This window comes from Scyliorhinus canicula, chromosome 3, assembly GCF_902713615.1.
Source record: "Scyliorhinus canicula chromosome 3, sScyCan1.1, whole genome shotgun sequence".
Lineage (NCBI taxonomy): Eukaryota > Metazoa > Chordata > Chondrichthyes > Carcharhiniformes > Scyliorhinidae > Scyliorhinus > Scyliorhinus canicula.
Genome location: NC_052148.1, coordinates 199,143,573 through 199,165,875, shown reverse-complemented (window position 1 = coordinate 199,165,875; position 22,303 = coordinate 199,143,573). Strand labels below are relative to the sequence as shown.

Sequence of the window (22,303 nt, the reverse complement as noted above, 5' to 3'; positions counted from 1 at the left end):
TGGATGGTTAGGTTTAAAATAAGAATTCAGCAGCTAAGCTGACACCACCCTTTCAGGTGGCTACCTTTCCTTGCTGAGGATCCCGGCATCTAGGGCTCCAGCCAATTCCCGCCCCCTGGACAACCACAGGGAGGCCAACCCCATGGAGCTGGCTGTTTCCATATGCACTAGGGGCCGCTCCTGTCAGTGGAGCGGGTTTAGTTCTCCCCGGAGAACTAAAAAGTCTGGCCATCATATTACAGGAAGGATGTGATTGCACTGGAGAGAGTACAGAGGAAATTTACAAGGATGTTGCCAGGAATGGAGAATTTTAGCTGTGAGGAAAGGTTAGATAGGTTTGGATTGGTTTTTTTGGAACAGTGGAGGGTGAAGGTGAGTTGATGTGCTTAAAATTATGAGGGACCTGGATACCGTGATTAGGAAAGACCTATTTCTGTTAGAAGAGAGGTTAATAATCAGTGGGCATAAACATAAGGAAAGTGTCAAGACTTCCGGTGGTGGCTATGGAGTGAGTTGGCGCACACAGGGTAGATCCCGCTTGAAGGTGTTAGTTTTGGCCCCTTTTACCTGAACTTTGGGGAATTTCGGCGGAAAAGTTGTGCAGAGAGTGGAGTGAGATTAGTTCTCCCCGGATGGGCATGTATGCGGGTTACCAAACTTGACAGAAGATAGAGGTGGGATGGGTAAAGGTGGGGGGGGCTTTTGGTGGGAGTCGCCACGCTCGTGAACTGAAGTGAAGTTGGGTGGGGGGGGGGGGGGAGGGGAGCTGCGGTGGTTAGCCAGTGTGAGGGGGCGGAGTCAACGTGGCAGTTATGGAGGGTGAGTTTGATCATGGACAGGGCGGGGGGGCCATTTTGGGTGGGCCTGATTTCAGAGTGGGGATGGGGGTGGAGCCGAAGAATGATGATGGTGGACGTCTCCGGTGAGAATTGTGACATGAAATGTCCGTGGACCAAAATGGCGGTTAAGAGGTCCCGGTTGTTCACACTCTTGGAAAGTTTGAGAGCAGAGATGACTTTTCTGCAGGAGATGTATCCCCGGGTGAAAGATCAGATGAGGTTGAGGAATGGGTGAGTGGGGCAAGTGTTCCACTCGGGGTTTGACTCGAAGTTGAGGTGGGTCGCTATACTGTTGAACAAGGAAACTGGGTTTATGGGCGCTAGGGAGGTGCGGGACCTGCGGGGTGGGGAGTAAGGTTTGTGTTGGTGAGTGGGGTGCTAGTGGCGGCTCCAGTAGTGTTTGTAAATGTGTATGCGCCTAATTGGGACGATGCCGGATCATGAAGAGGTTATTAAGGACTCACCAGCTGATCATGGCGGGAGGGGGCAATTTTATTTGTGTATTGGAGCCAAGTCCTAAGGCAAATGGTAGGTCAAGAATGGCGCGAGAGTGGAGGGTTTATGGAGGGGTTGGGCACCCAAAGTTGGAGGAGGGGGAAGAGGTAAGCGCTGGAGGAGCTAGGGCTAAAGGAGGTGATGGGGTGCAATGGCATGATGCAGTCAGGAAGGCGCCAGGGACAGATGGCTTTCCGGAAGAATTTTCTAAGCAGTTTGTGACGGAGTTGGCCCCCCACGTTTTGGGCATATTTAATGAAGCTGTGGAGAAGGGGGAATTACCGACTACGCTGACGCAGACGTCAATTTCGCTGATCCCAAAAAGGGTAAGAATCCATTGGAGTGTGGGCCCTATAGACCCATCTCACTGCTGAATACGGGCTTGAAAGTCCTGGCAAAGGTATTGGCGAGAAGGTTGGAGGGATGTGTGCCAGAGGTGGTCTTGGAAGACCAAACGGGATTTGTGAAGGGGAGGCAGCTCTCTCGTAACATTAGGAGGTTGTTAAACTTAATTCTGACCCTGTTTGGGGGGGTGGGGGGTGACGGCCAGAGATGTCGACAGATGCAGAGAAGGCCTTTGACTGGGCAGAGTGGATATATTTGTTACAAATACTGGGAGGTGTGGGTTCGGCCCAAGGTTTGTGGTGTGGGTTAGGTTGCTGTGTGCTGACCCCATGGCAAGTGCGCGACTGAATGAGACAAACTCTTGGGTATTTTGGGTTGTACAGGGGAACAAGGCAGGGGTGACCATTCTCCCCACTGTTGTTCGCGTTAACAATTCAGCCCTTGTTGATGGCACTCCCTGCCCCGGCTGAGTGGTGTGATATTGAGAGGGGGCTGCAGGGAGCATCGGGCATTGTTGTATGCCGACGACCTGTTGATGTTTGTGATGAACCCATTATAAAGCATGGGCGGAATCATGGGCTTACTGGAGCGGTTTGGGGCATTTTTGGCTATAAATTGAATGTCGGGAAAAGCAAGGTGTTCTGGTAGATGCTGTGGGAGGGGAGGCGAATCGGGGACTCTGCAATTTAAGGTGGCAAGGAAGCGTTCCCACATGAATGGACCATGATGCATAGGTGATGGAGGAGTTTAAGGGGAGCCTTAAAAGGTGGGATACACTGCACCTGACATTGGCGGGAAGGGTGCAGGTGATGAAGGTGAACACACTACCAAGATTCCTGTTTCCCGGTGAATCTTGCCCTTATGTTCTGGGGTTGTGAGGAATTGGAGAGCTTTTGGGAGGCGGTGTTCGGGAATCTATCTAGGATTGTAAAGATTGAGGTGAAACCAGACCATATGGTGGCGATCTTTGGGGTGTCGAAAGTGCTGGTGCTGCTGGAGGGAAAGGGGGCCGATGTCGTGGTCTTCACCTCTCTGATTGCCAGGCAATGGATACTATTGAATTGGAGATCGGCCACGCCATGGTTGGGGAAATTTGGATGAGTTTCTTGGTTGGAGAAAATCAAGTTTGCCTTTAGGGAGTCGGAGGAGGGCTTTGAGGTACGGTGGAAGCCATTCTCATGGCTATATTTGAGGAGCTGTTTGTTACCTGGGGAATGGGGAAAAAATATACAAACTGTATTCTCTGTTGGATGTTAAAAAAAATGAAAAGAAAATCGCTTATTGTCACAAGTAGTCTTCAAATGAAGTTACTGTGAAAAGCCCCTAGTCGCCACATTCCGGCACCTGTTCGGGGAGGCTTGTACGGGAATTGAACCATGCTGCTGGCCTGCCTTGGTCTGCTTTCAAAGCTAGTGATTTAGCCCCGTGTTAAACCAGCCCCTATAAGACTGTTAGTATGGTGAATATGTTTGAAATAAAATATCTTTTTAAAAATATAAATATAAGGAAAGTGATAGAAGGATTGGAGGGGAATTGAGAATTATTTCCTGGGTAGTGGGGATCTGGAACTCAGTGCTTGAAAGTGTGCCAGAACAGACATTTAAGAATTATGTACAATTATCTTCAAGGCTCAAGAGCTGGAAAGTAGATCTCTCATTTTCTCTTGGCAGAGATGCTATGGGCTGAATTGCCTCCTTGTGTGCCATAAACATAGAACATTACAGCGCAGTACGGGCCCTTTGGCCCTCGATTTTGCGCCAACCCGTGAAATCATCTGAAGCCTATCTGACCTACACTATTCCATGGTTCTACAAAATCCTAGCTTGGCAAGTATTGGCCCCAGCACCCTTGGTCCCATGACTGAGCAATTGGAAAGTGTGTGTGCTTGTAGGTTTAGGTGTCAGGTGCGATAAGAATTATGCTCAGCCATCCTCTCTGGTCCAGTTGCCTTTTGACATTCACCGTCCAGGTTTGCGTATAAAGAATGACAACAAGGAGATTAACAAAGGGGTGTCAGCCAGGAAGAGACTGCATTCAAAAGAGATGGGGAGAACAGTTCTGATGATATTTCACTCCCCACAGATGCTGCCAGACCTGAATAAGGGGCTGGTTTAGCACAGTGGGCTAAACAGCTGGCTTGTAATGCAGAACAAGGCCAGCAACACGGGTTCAATTCCTGTACCGGCCTCTCCAAACAGGCACCAGAATGTGGCGACTAGGGGCTTTTCCCAGTAACTTCATTGAAGCCTACTTGTGACAATAAGTGATTATTTTTATTATTTCCAGCATTTTCTGTTTTTATTCCAGTTTTCCACATTTGAAGGATTTTACTTTTGTTCTTTTATATACGATTGCCTTTTCTGCACGGCCTACCTACTGCCCTTGGTGTAATATATTCTCCATTTTATATTTTGTGCATGCATGTGTGTGTAGATATACATACACACAAAAATGGTATTTATATTTACATATATCCAAATATATTCAAGCAAACAGATGTAGAGTAGGGGAGATCAGCAATTGTTGATGTTCACAGACATTTGAAATGGAATCGCAAGTTTGTTCTGTCACTAAAATTATCTGTCAATTATCTCACACTTCGGGTTTATGAATCTATTTTACAGTTTAATAGTAATTTAATCCCTGATATGCATTATGACTTAATTTTATATTTAGCTTAACATAGCAACCTAGTGATGTCTTTTTTTAATGAGAATACTGCTGTATTACTATTTCTAAGCTATTGCACAGAAACAACATGGGTGGAGGACCATTTTGTAATGAATTAATTGGACGAAGGAGACATGCAAAGTGTATTGTGGAATTTGTGTCATGGTTTCATCAACTGCATTTTGGCAGCACTGGGGCAGAGCCCATGCCACAATGGGTACGTGCTTTCATTAAAAGCCAGATTTGTGTGAATGCTCATTAATTTGATGAACTCATTTACTGATGGGAAATGGCATGTCTGATTGTAAAGAAATGCATATGGAGCGCAGAGAAGCCAGTCAGTAGCACCAGATAAAGATGCAGTTATTTCAGCACCAGACCAATGATCTGTAACACTGGAGTTCTTTGCTTTATAAAAATGTAGCATAATGAGTGAAAGACTGTTGCATCTAATGAAGCAGCATGCACCAATACTGTTTAACCTTCTGACCAAATTACCTGATCAGTGCTCTGTGGATGGCAAGTTGCAAAAACATTTTGCCTTGTGCATTTCATTTCTAGCACAGCAAAGTCTCCTGAGGTTTCACAGTATGTACTGATGTTTTTTGTAGAGCAGCTCAAAAGGGCACTGAACTGTTCAAAATGCAAATATTCAACAATCAGAGGCTTTTCTAAATCCCCAACACTTGTTATATTTGCAATCTATTGACCACTCTGAACCAGATGAACTGTATATATTCAGATCAATTCTCTGTAACAGTTTACAGAATAATAAAACTGTACATTCAGCTCTACTTCCCTTATTTACAGAATAAGCGATGGTTGTTTATTTCATCTTGATTGTATAGGAAAATATTGAGAGACGTGTTTACAATACAAATTGATTTGTAAATGAAAATACTGGATAATGCTTTAAAATTAAGCTAGGAATACCTCTCCATATTTACTTTTATTCATAATTGGAAGATTTTCTATTTTCCTGGGCATGAAATATTGGTGAATGGATACTATTTTCACCTATTTGTTGATCATTTAACATGCGCCATAAATTGACAAAGGGCACACAGTTCATTCTACATTTCTACTTGTTCGGTGTTACTGAAGTTTTGGTGAGATGGAAGATTGTTGTATTGCAACAAACTGATGAATTCAAATTTGTGTTTGGATATCAACAGCAACTATATTACTTGGATGATTTTGTTAAAAACCCCGGGAATGCTGATTTCAATTGTCACCACAGATAATCTTCATGAAACAATTCTTTTTTTCGTTTTGGGCTAATGTGCCTTTGACAAAAGAGAAAATTAGGTGATTGAAGCTCAATTTGTAACATGTTATTAACCATTTCCACATGAATAGATCAGTAAAAGGATAATGGATGAGGGTTTTATTATTACCTTTCTGGTAAAATGAAGTGGTATAAAAGATAAGGTGATGAGATTAATGAACATAAGGAAGAGGTGCAATCAATCAAAATCCAACAGGGAGGTGAGATGACAGTATTTTAGATTTAGGGAGATTCTTGTGAGGTAGATCTGAAGTGACCCACATACTTACCTAAACTTCATTCAAAGAGGCCACAGTACCTTGTCTGATGAACCTTATCAGTTTCATTTACTCGTAGAAATACAAATAAAGTGTAGCTGTTGTGGCAGTCACATCGTGAGGTGATTTTTCTCGAAGCATGATTTTAAATGGAAGCAGAGAGCAAAAGGGGAAGTCCCAGCTAGTGGCATTCTAAATTATTTACAGGCAAGGGGCTCTGAGGTGCATCCGTCCAGCACAAATATTATATTACAAAATAAGAATTTCAGACTGTCATAAATCTGTCTGATGTGGCAGAATTGAATAAAATAGTTTTGGTTGTCCTAGAGACATCAATTTGCCAGTCAGTGCTTCATGTATCAAAGGGTGTTCTTAAGGGAACCCATGAAAATATCAATATCATGGTTAATATAAATGAAATTAATTTTTAAAGCTGGGCTAAAGGTTGACACCTGAAAAATTGCATTACTTTGCAGAAGAGAAATTTCTGTCTTAGAGTGAAATTTGAGGTCAAAGGGGCAAGTAATTTTCACAATCTTCAATGAAACCAGTGAAATATGAACTTCATTGTCACTGAGCCTCTAAGCGATAAGATAAAATGACTTGATATATCATTTGTTGCTGGTTTATCATCTTCACCAGTAATTGAAAGAGAAACACAAGATTTTAAAAAAAGATTGAGTAATGAGGAAATGGGTCACATTGCTTTTTAATTTTTTTTAAATTCTGACATTGAACTGCCTGGAACAATGAGAGTAAATTGAAATAATTACTCTGATAAATTGAGTTTGTAGCCTAATTATAAATTTGCTGTGAATATTTAGCCCTTAAGCTGTGCCCAGGGAGGAATCTATTCATTTTTCCACAATCCTGTTTTCTAACTCACAATGCCAAAGATATTTTAGTACCTTACTTTAAATGAAAGCTGAAAATGCAAGATAATTTTGAAAATGTTGGAAATATTGCTGATGCTGATTTTCTCGACATTGAACCACTTGCTATTTTTATTATGTGCTGTGTATCCAGTAATTGATCATTTATATCATTAAAAATTCCTAGCATTTTATTTAAATGAAATGGCAAGCTGATTTCACAGGAATAATAGCTGTTGTTCATGAGTAGTTCTGGAGTAATTTTTTTAGAAAGAGGGAGCTGAACAAGCCAAATAGGATTGGACATGCTCCGAGTATGCTAGTCCTGCTTTCTGGCAGTTAGTTCCCTATTGTAGTTGATAGAACGCTAAAGAGAAGACACAAAGCACATAACTTGGAGTTAAATAGTTTATTACTTGACATATATCTTTGTTGCATTACTGACATGGATATTTACTGCAAACCATTTACCAAAAAAAAATCAATCACTTGGAAAATGCAGTTGAGTAGATATCTTTTGGTTATACTTGTCATTTCTTTGATTTTTTTTCATGTAACCCATTAGCATGGTCCAATAAGGAAACAGTTTGGCCCATGGAAATGTTTTTTCTTAGTAACAATCCATATTTTCCATTCACCTGATTCCATGCCATCTGTCCCAACATGCTGTTTTAACAAAAGGAGCAAACAAATACTGAAATCGCAAACTGCCCTTTTGAGTTGTTGGGGGTGGGGTGGGAAGTACATTGAATTAAACAGCTCTCAAAGCTGGATTTGTAGGTAGTACGCAAACCACTGAACTTTATTTACCAATGCATTTCTTGTATTTTAGGTAGTATGCACATTGCATCTTAAATGTAACTGTTTTAGTTGTGTAAAATGGGATGCGAGCATTCAGTCAACTCAACAAGCTAATTGTCAGTAAAAAGCAAAGCATCACCCACTCAAACGCTTAAAGTTGTATCATTTCTTTTCTTTACTGCATCTTTCAAATGGTTATCTTGTGCATGCCATTGCACAGAAAAGGCAGTGATGCAGTTTCTATGGCAACTGGTTCAGTCGAGGCAGAGGCCGTCATCTGGGGTACTGTCAGTGAGAGAGTGCCAGAGACCTAAAAGTCCCAAAGATGGGCTGTTTGCACCTAATCCAGTTTTAATTGAACTCCAGAGACTTTGATGTGAAGCTGCAGATCAGGCAGATACTATTCCAGGGAGGAATCAGACTTGCTTAGCTAGGCCTCAGCTGTTCCTCACTACTGTCACCTTGTTTTAATGAGTACTTTAAGAAACTCTTATCATGAGCCTTCTTCGCCTGTTAGCCCTATTTGAATATTTTTGATTAATGCTCTCTTCTACACAGTGGCAGAAAAGTGGCCCAATCCGGTTGTCCCTTAACACCTTCATAATTAGGCTTTAAAATAAAAGGCAAAACTGGAGCAACAAAGACACAAAGTGGTTTCAGGCTAAGGATAGGATTAGTTTGAATTGTGCAGGCAGACTAAGCATCTGTGTGTGTCAGCTGAGATGACAGGCATTGTAACGAGTTACTCTGACAACCACTAATTCCATGGAGAGATTATGCCGAGTTCATTTGCAGTTTTTTGTTTAGGTTTAGCTGACAAAATGATACTTAACCTTTTACATAGGCAGCGTATTGCTTTGAACGTTTCTGTATATGGGATTAAAAGGTTTCGATCAGTATAAGAACCCATTGCCATTCATTCTTCCAAAAGTGATTTTGTGAAAATTCATTTTCGAAACTGCACTTATTCTTGTTGAAAAAGAAAGGATTTGTTTCTAAAAGCTAACACATTAAAATATGAGGTATTAAACTAATGTTTCTTTGAGAAATAAATAATTCAGCATATTTATGGTAATCTAAACGCATCATTGCAAGTCATTCCACCATCAGTTTAGCTGGAAACATTAAGTCTGCCTTCCTATCTGCCTTACATATTAAGCTTACTGTGATTTGGTTCTACTTGTCTTTTTATTTTACATCAGTTGCATTAGTAAACTTTAGTTATTAATTGTTTAAGAAGTGTTAATACTAGTAAATTTGGTGTAAATATACTGCTGAGGACTCGGAAGGTATTTCTATTTTAAGGTGTGTGCGCATAATGTATTTGTTCACAAGCATTTTAAATTTAATATGGCACCCTTCAGGTGCAACATATGTTACAATGACATATCATTAGTAGTGCGTATATTTTCATCAGGGTTCTTTTTTGTACATCAACATACTGAGCTGTTTAATAAATAATAATACAACATGTTTCTGTGACCTCAGTCACATTTAGAAGATACAATACAATTCATTTCAACTCTTCAGTTAAACTTTTATATCCTTTTATTAATAAAATAGAAGCTTATTAGAATCAGTTCATATATCTATTCTCTCTGCATGGCTATCAATTTGTTTATATCTTTTTCCCTAGATTTTGGCTTATACTGAAGGACTTCATGGAAAATGGCTGTTCACCGAAATCCGTGCTATTTTCTCCAGGCGTTATCTGCTGCAGAATACTGCACTGGAAGTTTTTATTGCCAATAGAAGTAAGTCTTACTCTTAAAATAGTCCATGATCATTAATTCTCTTAGTTGGTATATTTCTATTTAACTATTTGAATTACCTGATGTTATTACATTTATTTCTTTTAAATTGAGTTTAAACAGAGAGATTAGGGAGAGATTTGTATGTGAAACAATTTCCAGCCTGACGAAAGAACAAAAATAGAGTTCTATTTAGTAAACACTATTTTAAAATTCACCTAAAGCATTCAAGTTGTTTTACTGAAAGAGCAACATTTAGAGCTACAAAAGTTATGATTTCATGTAATATTTTTCACTTTGGAGATTGCCATTCTAATGATTCTTGCAATTATCCCCAATAAACGTAATCAGATTTTTTTGACCCATAATAATAATTCCTGAACCAATAATCGTAATATAAAGATTGTCAAATTAATATTTTTGTATATCTTCATATTAAGCTGTTTGGATTAGTAAAAATCACTGGTACAGACAAGCTACCATTAATTTTGATACTTAAATTATCCGATTTAAAAATATAGTCATTTGACAGATAATCAAAATGTTCTTCAAAATTCAAAATTAATTCACATTTCCAAAATTAAAGCCAAAAGTGAGCCTCTGGACTGTAGAGATTTCATCATAAACATACCTGTTGGAACATCTCCAAAAAAATATATAGTATTGCAACTAAACTCTTTCTGTGAAATAGTTAATTGATCTGTTGACCTTGCACGAGTTAGAATTGTCTCACATTTTTCCACAAAATCACCAAAGTAGACAACTCAAATTTTGTGATGATGTCCATGCAGCAAAGTTTGTTTAAATCCATAGTCATGTTTGCAGCAGGAAATCTTTTTTGGGAATGGATTTCAGCAAAGAAACGGAAATAACCCGTTGCCCATTGAAAACTGTGATTTATGTATAGACAAAGGGACTTGCAATTCTGCATCTGTTATATATCTGATTGTAAAGAGATGTTCTATTAAACAAAAATACAATATAAATCACAGGAGGTGATGTCATGCTAAAAAATGTTTCTTTATTGTTTGTTTCTTTGGCAGCTGCTGTCATGTTCAACTTCCCAGACCAAGCTACAGTGAAGAAAGTGGTTCACTGTTTGCCCCGTGTTGGAGTTGGTACAGGTTTCGGGCTACCCCAAACCAGGTATATTATTCAAAATGCACCTTTATTTTTCATTATATTATCATTACAAAGTATTCTTAAAAGTGCATTTTTTCATATTTCCTTGTCTTTTTGTACTTCCTGATCAAAAATATGTTTAACTAGAAGAATGCACTGGATCTTTACTCGTTTTATTGTTGCAGAAAGAAATTCAGTTCTGTGTTCAATGGTTTTGGTTTATAGAAGTACATGTCCCACGATACTGTGTCTGTTAACATAACCAAAGATGAACCAAGAACTCAAAACCAAAATTGGAATTGTTTTATTGCTTAAAAAAAGTTTCATTCATTAAAAATGTTGTCATGTACTATAGTAATGCCAAATACATAAATCAGTGCTAAAATGGCACTGCATTGTGTCAACTTGGCCTTGTTGAACTAATTGAACTGAGCGCAGCTGTGAAACTGAGCAAACTGCTTTTCAAAAGTAACGAAGAATGCGAATCATGCCATATGACAATATCCAGTTGCTGTCAACTGTAATTTTTGTCAGGCTTCATTCTGTTTGTGTTGAATGTTTTCAGATGCCATGAGAGTGAGGGGCTTTTAAATTTGTGCTGGGGAAAGTTAAACAGAATGATTAAAACTATGAAAAGTTCAACTATTTTCCTAGTGGTATTCTTTCATTACATTCATTTACATTATGGCCATTAAATCACATTAGTTGTGAAATTGCAACTGGTTGTGAGTGAATCATCAAGAAACCAGGTCAGATTGCTGTCTGAGCTGAGTTGAGACTCAACGACCACCAATATTAAATTTAAAGAAACTATGAATTAGATTTTAATTATCTTTACATAGGTGAGTGCAATTTTATTTTTACTGTAAAGAGTACTGTGGGGTAGTATTTCAATATTGCATGAAATTAATCTGGATTGAATTGAGTGAGAATATTGCTCAACTTGGAATCATCCTCATTCAAACTGAAAATGGAAATTTAGCTGCTTTAATCCATTTTATATGTTTACTATGATTGGAATTAACTCACCTGGTAAAGGAGCGCGTTGGTTGTACTAATATAGTTGGAAAATTAAATTATATTTTTCTATTTAAGTACATGAAACTGTAAAAGATGTTTTGTAACATGAATAAATAATGTAATATATATATTTACTGTAATTCAGGAATAGAAAAACCCCACAATTTTTAATAGTTTTTGATTTTCTCTCTGATTTGCAGACGGATCACTCTGGCTAGCCCCCGACAACTTTTCAAAGCGTCCAATATGATGCAGCGTTGGCAGCGGAGAGAAATTTCCAATTTTGAGTACCTCATGTTCCTCAATACAGTAGCTGGTAAAGAAATACTGCAGATTTTATTTGAAATAATGTTCTGTTAAATTATGTGCTGTAAGTGTATGGAGTTAGATATAAGTTTCTGAAAACTGCATGCTAGCAACTAAAAGGCAAAAATATGATAATATGCAAGCGCTCCAAACTTGAGTCTGAAATGTTTTGAGTCTGATGTTCAAATTGGCTCTGAAAGTAGACTCTGCATGTGTGTTGGAAATCATCCAGCATGAAACTGAAGGAAATCTGTAGAAAATTCACCTTTAAGGAATATATAATAAGACCTGAGTTTCCACTGCCCTTTAAAAGGAAATAGTAGTCCTTTGCATTTTCCACAGATATTAAAACCATAAGACAAATATCAGTTAAATGAAAGTGAGAAATTAATTGTATTTTATTCTCCTTCACCATTTCACCATGTACAACTTCTCAGCGTAGGAAAATTAAAATAAGGAACAGAAGTAAATACAGGATTGCAAAGGCACTGGTAGAATCATAGAATGATTATAGCACAGAAAGGGGCTATTTGGCCCACCATGCTCATTCCAGCTGTCTGCAAGAGCAGCCCAGCAAGCCCCATGCCCCCGGCCTTGCACTGTATCCCTACAATTGTTTTTCTTTTCTCTTCAGATATTAATCCAATTTCCTTTTGAAAGTCATGATTGAATAAGCCTTCACCAAGTTCTCATGCAGTACATTCTGGATCCTAACCATCTGCTGCATGAAAAGATTTTTCCTCCTGTCAGTGTTGGTTCTTTTGCCAATCACCTTACATTTAAATTGGTGTCTCCTAGTTCTCAAGCCTTCTGCCATGAGAGCGGTTTTTCCCTATCTACTCTATATAGATTTTTCATGAGTTTGAACACCTCTATTCAACCTTCTTTCTTTAAGAAGATCTCCAGCCGATCCTCATAACTCAAGTCCCTCATCCCTGGAACCATTCTCCTTTTTTTCTCTCTGAAACGTTCACAGACCCAGATCAATGCTCCAGGTGAGAACAAACCAGTGTTATGTAAAGCTTCAGCATAACTTCCTTTGCTTTTGTATGCTATCCCTCTGTTTAGAAATCCAGGAAGCAATATGGTTTTCAACTACTTTCTTAACAGACTCTTCCACCTTCTCCAGTTTGTGCATATATAGCTACAGGTGTCCCTGTTCCTGCATTCCCTTTAGAATTGTACCCACTATTTAAATTGTTGCGCCTTGTTCTTCCTACCAAAATGTACCACTTAGAAATTTGGAAAAGGCAAAGTGTGCTTGATTAATCTAATTGAATATTTTGGTAAGTAGCCAAGAAGGGGATGCAATAGATGTTGTCCAAATGGATTTTAAGAGAGTGACAAAAGACCACGAAGGCTGGTTAACAGATTAGGTTTATAGAATAAGAGGATAAGTGCCAAGTTGGATTTTTTTTAAATGGGCTTAAGGACAGAAATCCGTGAATTATGTTAAATGGCTTTTTTTTCAGGCTGGATGAAGGTTGACAGTGGTGTTCCCTAAGGGTCAGTGCTAGGGCCACTTTTCTTAATATATGTTTAAATGACTTGGATATTTGAATACAGAATCAAATTTTTAAAATTACAATGATTTCAGATTTAGAGGCATGAACAGTCAGGCGGATACTGATCAACTGCAACAGAACATAGACCAACCAACTTAATAGGCAGACAAGTGGCAGATAGAATTTAACGTAAAGAGTGAACTGATGGATTTTAGCAGAAGGGATAGGGGGAGACAATATAGATTTAATGGCACAGTTCTAAAGAGTGTGCAGGAGCAGAAGGACCTGAGGGTGCATGTGCATAGATCACTAAAGGTGACAGGACATAGTGAGAGAATGCATAACAAAGCATATGGGATCTAGAGCATCATAAATAGAGACGTAGAACAAAAGCTGGGAAGTTATACTGAACCATTATAAAGTATTGGGTATGCCACAACCAAAGTCTTGCATCCAAGTCTGGCTACCAACTTGAGGAAGGATTTAGCAGTTCTTGAGAGGGTGCCGAGGAAAATTACCAGAATAATTCTAAGGATGGAGGATTTTAGATCCGCAGTTAGGTTGGATAAGCTGCAGTTGCTGTCCTTGGAATAAATGGATTGAAGGGAGATTTAACAGATGTGTACAAAGTTATAACTGTTTTGAATAAAGTAGGCAAGGAAAAGCTTCTCCCATTAGCTGATGGTACAATTACTAGTGGTCGCAAAATTAAGGTTTTGAACAAGAAATGCAGGGGAATGTAAGAAACAACATTTTTTATGCAGGGAGTGGTAATAACTTGGAATTCACTGTCCACAAAAATGGTGGAAGGAGAGCTGATGAACTTTTTCAAAAGGAAATTGGATAGGCACTTGAAAGAAATAAACTTACAGGACAAAGGGGATAGGGCAGTGTAATGAGACTGACTGAATTGTCGCATGGAGAGTTGATGTAGAATCAGTGGGCTGAATGTCCTCAATCTGTGCATTATATTTCTCTTTCACCTCCCCGAATTAAGTCACATGTCTGCCCACTCCATTAATTTTGAAATCTGTCACTAACTTCCCCATTACGCTTCCAAGTTCAGTATCATCTGCAAATATTGAAATTGTGCCCCAAGTTCAAGTCATTAATATTAATCAAGAAATATAGTACCCCTGTGGAGCTTCACTGCATACCTTTCTCCTATCTGAGAAAAATATTCAGCACTAATTGCTGCTTCTTTTCACTTAACCAACTTTGACTCCATGCTGCCACTATCCCTTTTATTCTGTGGGCTTCAACTTGGCTGTCAACCCTATTGTCTGCCATCCATTTTGCTGATCCCATGATCAATGCACCTCAATCTATTCCTCAAAGTATCTAATTTCCCCATAGATTTTCACACTTCCTCTCCAACATTATAGCAGTGACTAAGTACTTTGATATAAAGCGCTTTGAGACAAAATGGCAGTGTGCATCCTGTTCATGCTCCAGCTAACCCTGGGCTGTGGTGCTTGGAGGTCCCATCTCTCCATAATGTGCAGGCAAGCCAAAATAGCCATGTCGCTTTGAGCCCCAGGTGTACATTGATTATAAGACACTGCAGTAGAACCTTGACATAATTTGCAAAAAACTGGACAAACCCATGACTTTGTCAGATATGATTGTGTACAGTCACCTCGATGACCCTGTTAACCAGGAAATAGGTTGTGGGAGACATACCTGCGCCTCCCACCGATAGGGTGGCCATGCAGAACGCCACAGTTGAGATGGCTATGCTTCAACTGATCAGCAGTGGGTTGCCTCGAGTGGCCGAGCCATCTACAATCCATTGTGATCACTTGATTGAAGCTCAGATTCGCAGAGACAAAGATTTAGCTAGAGCAAGAGAATTAACAAAAGTTTATGATTTCTTGGCGACGGCAGCAGCGAAAAATGGAGTTGGCTTTTGGAAACCAGGCTCTGGTATCATCCACCAAATTGTTTTGGAGAACTATGCTTAATCTGGCGTCCTACTGATTGGCACAGACTCCCATACTCCTAACAGTGGTGGTCTGGGTGGTGTGTATATTGGAGTTGGAGGAGCATGTAAATGCAGTAAATGTGATGGCAGGGATCCCTTGGGAGCTGAAGTGTCTAAAAGGTTATCAGAGTAAAGCTGATGGGACATCTGTCAGGCTGGACGTCACCCAAGGATGGAATTTTGACAGTTAAAGGGGGAACTGTGCAATAGTAGAATATCACAGGCCAGGCGTGGAGCCCACATCCTGCACAGGCATGGGTACTATCTGTAACATGGGTGAGATTGTTACGACCACTTCAGCTTTCCCCTACAATTCCAGGATGAAGGCATAGATGGACAAGACTGGCAGAAAATAGATTGTTGCTCGTGCTGATGAGTTCCAAGACTTGCTGGTTCCTGACAAAGGCTGTGAATATGATCAGCTGATTGAAATTAGCCTCAGTGATCTTAAACCATACATCAATGGACCTTTTACCCCTGACCTTGCACACCCTATGTTGGAAGTCGGCACAGCAATAGAGAAGAACATTGGCCTCTTAATATCCGAGTTGATCTGATTGGCAGCTGTACCAACAGCAGTTATGAAGACATGGGCTGTTCAGCTGCCCTGGCACTGAAGGCACTTGACCACGGTCTGAAGTGTAAGTTGCAGTTTACTGTAACACCAGGCTCCGAACAGATCCGTGCTACCATCAAGAGAGATGGATATGCCAAAACCCTGAAAGAGAGCGGTGGGATTGTCCTCGCTAATGCGTGTGGGCCCTGCATTGGACATGAGACAGATTGGACGTTAAGAAAGGTGAAAAGAACACCATTGTGACTTCCTGCAACAGAAACTTCACTGGACGTAATTATGCCATCCCAGCCACAGATGCCTTTGTCACATCGCTGGAGATTGTCACTGTCTTTGCCATCGTCGGAACGTTGAAATTTGACCTGGAATGAGTCTCGCTAAATGAAGCTGATGGGAAGAAGTTCAAACTGATGCCACTGAACACTGACAAGCTGCCCAGCCAGGGCTTTGATCCTGGTCAAGACACATAACAATACCCACCAAAAGACCCCCAGAGCATTTCCGTCATGGTGAATCCAATGAGCAATTGGCTACAGCATTTTGAGCCATTTGATACTTGGAACAAAAGATTTGGAGGACATGCAAGTGCTGATCAAGGTAAAGGGCAAATGTACCACTGATCACATATCAGCTGCTGGGCTTTGGCTGAAGTTCCATGGTTACAATGACAATATTTCTAATAACCTGCTAATCGATGTCATGAACATTGAGAATGACCAGTCAATGAGGTCAAAAAACAGATAACCAAGCATTTTAGGCCCATGCCGGAAACTGCTCATGTTTACAAGGAACAGGACATCAACTGGGTGGTGGTTGATGATGTGAACTATGGTGAGGGCTCGAGCAGAGAGCATGCTACCCTTGAGCTTCTGTATCTAGAAGGTCGAGTCATCATTGTCAAGAATTTTGCTCAAATTCACAAAACCAATTTCAAGAATCAAGGACTCCTGCCTCTGAACTTCAATAACCCTGCTGATTAGGACAAGGTGCAACCGGATGATAAATTCTCCATCACAGGTCTGAAATAAGGGCAGCATGGTGGCGCAGTAGTTATTAAAATAATAAATAAATAATCTTTATTGTCACAAGTAGGCCTACATTAACACTGCAATGAAGCTACTGTGAAAAGCCCCTAGTCGCCACATTCCAGCGCCTATTCAGGTACACGGAGGAAGAATTCTGAATTCTTAGCTGGTACGGGAATTGAACCCGCGCTGGTGGACTTATTCTGCATCACATTCCAGCTGTCTAGCCCACTGAGCTAAACCACACTTCTGCCTCACATGGCTGAGGACCCAAGTTCAATACTGGCCCCGGGTCACTGTCCGTGTGGAGTTGGCACATTTTCCCCATGTCTGCATGGGCCTCACTCACTCTCATAACCCAAAAGATGTGCAGAGTAGGTGGATTGGCCATGCTAAATTGCCCCTTAATTGGAAAAATGTAAATAATAAAATAGTCACTGGACTGAAAAAATTTACCCCTGCAAAGCCTCTCACTTGTATCCTTAAGCACAAGGATAGCAGCCAAGATACAGTAGTGCTCAACCACAGCTTCAACAAGGGCCAGATTCAGTGGTTCCAAGCCGCCAGCTTATTCAACAGGATGAAGGAGCTACAGCAGTAAAGCAGCCTGCTACCAGAGAGGAAGGGAGAGTGGTCTGTGCATAAGGACTTGATTTGTCTCATGTCGCCATTGCTCAGCCTTGACTGCTGCCTTGTCCTCCAGTAATACGCACTATGACATTCAACAATTGCACTGCGATCCAATGTTCAGATACCACCATTGAACAATGAGCAATTAGCCTGTGTTAGCGATAATTTTAAAATATAATTGGTTGTCTGCTACCTCGCTGTGAAGTAAATGGAACCTAATTTCTGTGGTCCCCTTATATGCAATTTATTTTTTATTTTCTGTATATTTTGTTTTGCTTGGAGAAATCAAACGGAGCAGTTTGCTTCCTTTCAGTGTTTCAAAGTGTCGTTAAATCAAATAACATTTGTTTTTTTTTAAAAACTGACCGAATAAAATCCAGAAGCAGAAACCTGTTCTTGTTCTTAAGGGCTGATAAATCACTGGTATAGATGGTTCATATGGTGTTTCTGTCGATCATGGAGTCTAGCCCAGGCGCCTGAAAGGCTGATAAATGACTGTCAATCTCTATGGGAAATGTGAATGGTATTGCTCGACAATTGTTTTCTGGCTTAAGTTGCCCATCCCTAGTTCCCCTCAAGAAGGCAGTGATGGATATTCTTGAAGGCGGGATCAGGGTATTGAACTTGATGACCAGCCATTCTCATAATGAATGGCGGAGCGGGCTCAACGGGCCAAATGGCCGCCTCCTATTTTCTATGTATGTTTCTATGTATCCATTGGCCCTCAAAGGCACTATGTAATCTTTCTTTACTTGACAATTATCAATATACCTTCCCTGCTTTTCAATTTCAAACACATTCAGAGAATTTATTTTCTCTCTTCCTTTGAAAATCTTGAATATTCTGACAGTAAACATTCCCCATACCACGGATGCTATTGCACTATCACCATGCCTGGCTATACACAATTGTCCAGTTGTGGCCTCATCCTCACATTCAATTCTTGGAAGTTGTGCTCTATTCCATTGTTTATACACCATAAGATCTTTTTGGCTTTCCCTATTGCCTCAGAATTAGATTTTTTTGTTGCAAATTTGCATTCCATATTTAGCCTGTAATATTGTTCAAATAGTTAAAATATAAAATCTTGTTTGCACCTAGACTTTTAAGTCATTTTAAGTTTAGAAATGTTTCCAACAATTTACCATTTTACAAATTAAAACCTTCAGTTCATAACTTGTAAGTTCAGCCTGACATCTCATTGGAAACAAGTGTTCCAATGTACTGGACAGGATAGAGGATAAGCATTGTCAGCTTTCAACCATGTTCCTTCAGGAGAAAAATAAATGGATAAGAGATGACGCTCCTATCTGTTTCATCCCATTAGAGTACACCTCCTTTCAGCTGATTCAGGTAACACTATTATCTTGACAACAACTACTCAGATCTTATTAAATATTAACATATACTCAAAACCTTAAGTGTGTGGCTTGTTTATATGTTGTTCTGCACAAGGGCTTTGCTTGAAAATGGGATGGTTTAAACAAAAATGGGGAAAAAGATTGATTTTAGTTAACAAACCTTAGAGCTAAAATTCCTGTGATTGTGTATTTTAGTGCATTAATAGATGCAATTTCAAAAATAATGTATTATTTTAATAAGTAATACTTTAAACTGAATTAGTCTTGGGGCGCAGGAAGAAGTGGAGTTCACCCTGTAGAGGACTTCCCTCCAAGCCTCATCAGTAAGCACAGGACCCAGTTCCCTCTCCCACCTCTCCCTCACCACATCTACAGGGCAGGATCGGACGAAAGGATAAGGCTATACAGATCTGAAATAGATCCATTGTCAGGCTGTACAAGGACACAACCCTCCTCAGCAAGGAGGGGGGTGGTGGCTAGGGGAAAAGGAAAACTCTAAATTTAAAAAATAGGTTTGAACTGGGCAACTGGAATTTGACAGCCAGCTCCTCAAAACTGGCGAATCCCCCTCTACAAATAGATCCCTAAAATGTATAAGCCCCTTTGCCTTCCAAGGCTTGAATGAGGCCAGGCCCGAAGGCAAAAAGAGGTGATTATTACAAATAGGGACTAAAGAAGACGGGGATGAAATGCTGCCAAAAATGTTTCCAAATCCTGAGGGAAGAAATCACCACAGGATTTGAAGAAAATCCCGTAGGGGAGAGAGTGGTGCAGTAACTATAGCAAAAAGGCAGTCACCCTCACCTCATCTTTGGCATTTAGCTCTTTTGTCCATGTTTGAACCAAGGCTATAATGAGTTCAGGAGCTGAGTGACCCTGGCAGAACACACACTGAGTGTCCATGAGCAGGTTATTGCCGAGTAAGTGTCACTTGATAACACTTATGATACCCGTTCCATCACTTTGTTGATGATCGAGAATAGACTCATGGGGTGGTAATTGGCTTTGTTGGATTTGTCCTGTTTCTTGTGTACAGGACACACCTGAGCAATTATCCACATTGCCGGGTAGATGCCAGTGTTGTAGCTGTACGTGAACAGTCTAGGGACCCGGGAAGTTCTGGAGTACAAGTCTTCAGGACGATTGTCGGAATATTGTCAGGGCCCCATAGCCTTTGCAGTATCCATTGCCTTCTGCCGTTTCTTGATGTCACATGGAGTGAATCAAATTGACTGAAGACTGGTATCTGTAGTACTAGGGACCTCTGGAGGAGGCCAAGATGGATCATTCACTCTGTACTTCTGGCTGAAGAGTGTTGCGTATGCTTGCACCTTATCTTTTGCACTGATGTAAATAAAAACAAATGACTGCGGATGCTGAAATCTGAAACAAAAACACAACATAATGGGCAATCTGAGCAGTTCTGACAGCATTTTGGAGAGAGAAGAGAGCTAACGTTTCGAATCTGGATGACTCTTTGTCAAAACTAGAGAGAATTGGAAATAGTGTCAGATTTATACTGTTGTGGGGGGTGTTGGGCTCCTCTATCATTAAAGATGGGGGTACTTTGTACCTGTGAAGTGAGTAGGTAGGCAAGAGCAGCTTTCTCTGGATCACCACTTGTTATGTCCCACCAATCAGAATAATTGCATTGATCCTTTCTGTCTCCTTTCCTCACAAATTATGATTCCATGATCTTAAAAATTGCTGCTTCCATCCTTCTGATCATGGATGAAACTATCTGTCATGACTACTTCATTGTCCTCATCATCCATTTATCTTTGGCTGCTTCGATCCACAACTATCATCTTCTAACCCGACGAAGAAACACTACCCCCTTGCTCTAAGTTGCCTTTCCATCTTCAAAATTTCCAACTTCTTATTCTTTAGGTCTCCACCCACCACAATGCTGCTGTTACTATCAACTGACTTAAGCTCTTCTTCATTCTGCTTTTGATTCCATTATGGTTACTTATAGAACATAGAACATAACAGCACAGAACAGGCCCTTCGGCCCTCAATGTTGTGCCGAGCCATGATCACCCTACTCAAACCCACATATCCACCCTATACCCGTAACCCAACAACCCCCCCCCCCCCCCCCCCCCCCTTAACCTTATGGTCAACCACTCATGTTTTCCTTCCAATATCGTTCTCTTCTTCATAACCATTGCCTACAATTCTATGACACACCAAGCTTTCTGTCCAGTACAAAGTCATACTGGAGAATAAATACAATCCCAGATTTTCTTTTCAATGTCTAACAGCTTCCTCTGACACTCTATAAATTGGAAAATTTCAAAAGCAACTTTGTTATTTCAGAAAAGTTGGAATGGAGAAATCAGGAAGTTGTAGACCTGTTAATCTGGTGTCTGTTGTGATGATGTAATTGGAATCTACAATTAAAGGCAGAGATTATAAACAGATAAATTTGAGTTGATTAGCAAAAGCCAACATTGATTGGTAAAGGGTATTGTTGCACGTTTTACTATGGGCGTAAAACGCGTTTATTGGAGTGTATTAACACGCCTCCGAGTTCGACGTGTGCTTAACACTGCTAGGCTCTGTTCTATGTAATTATTTAAGCTCTGGAGTCGCCAGCTGCCGTATAGGCAACGTCACAAGTATTCCAAGGTCAAATTCAAAGTAATAAAGACGATACACCGATTAGTCAAGTTCAAACGATCAATATTTATTATACAGTTAATAATAAATACTCATGCACACACACTAAGAGACTAAGCTACAACTAAACATAAGCAAACAGAATACTTATCTAACAGGAACAGGCAAGGTCAGAGAACGAGGCCTTCGTCCTGGTTTTGTCTGCAGCCTTCAGCAAGCGTTCTGGCACTTGGGAGTCTAGCGGGCTTGGATCGCGTAGCGAGCGTTGAACTTACGGTTTCGGCGGCTGGTGCTCAACGGCTGGAGTCAGGATACCAGGTGTCAGTCGGGGCCGGAGCACAGGTTTAACAGACCGGACAACACGAGGTCCCTATCTTTTATAGGGGTTCCGTTGTCCTTCCCTCTTCTCGGGCGGGCTCTACCTATTGGATCAATTTCTTATCGATACTGGATTAATTCCCCAATGCGAGGGGGTCTCCGTGATGGAGGGGGCGTTTCTTATGTCCTTTTGTTCGGAGGTTTCTGGTGCCTCGATGTCTGGGTCTTGATTGGAATGTGTCCATTCAGAACCAAATGTATCTATTGTGTGGGTGTTCAAGTCTGATGGCCTCATTAGCATGCAAAGCGTTTTGCCATTTGCACCTAGCTAAGGTCTCTTCACCTGAGCCCAAACTGGTTTCTGCTGCTGCAGAATGCAAACTGCTCTTTGCAGACTGCTGTTCTGGCTGAACTGTCTGTTTCTCAGCAGCCTTCCATTTTAGTTTGGCTCAGTGTCCATTTTGCGTGGCCAGCATGGCTACATTCCCTCCTTGTGATCCTCACAATCATACTAT

At 40.6% G+C, this 22,303-nt stretch overlaps 1 protein-coding gene across 1 annotated transcript in view; it reads left to right on the top strand.

The window, feature by feature from the left end:
- The window catches only part of lrba (LPS responsive beige-like anchor protein), a 981,767-nt gene that overhangs the window by 660,824 nt on the left and 298,640 nt on the right, over positions 1-22,303 (top strand). Inside the window, 3 exon segments of the mRNA XM_038791976.1 lie at positions 9,204-9,321; positions 10,362-10,464; positions 11,661-11,776. Of these exon segments, the coding sequence (XP_038647904.1) occupies positions 9,204-9,321; positions 10,362-10,464; positions 11,661-11,776 (337 nt within the window).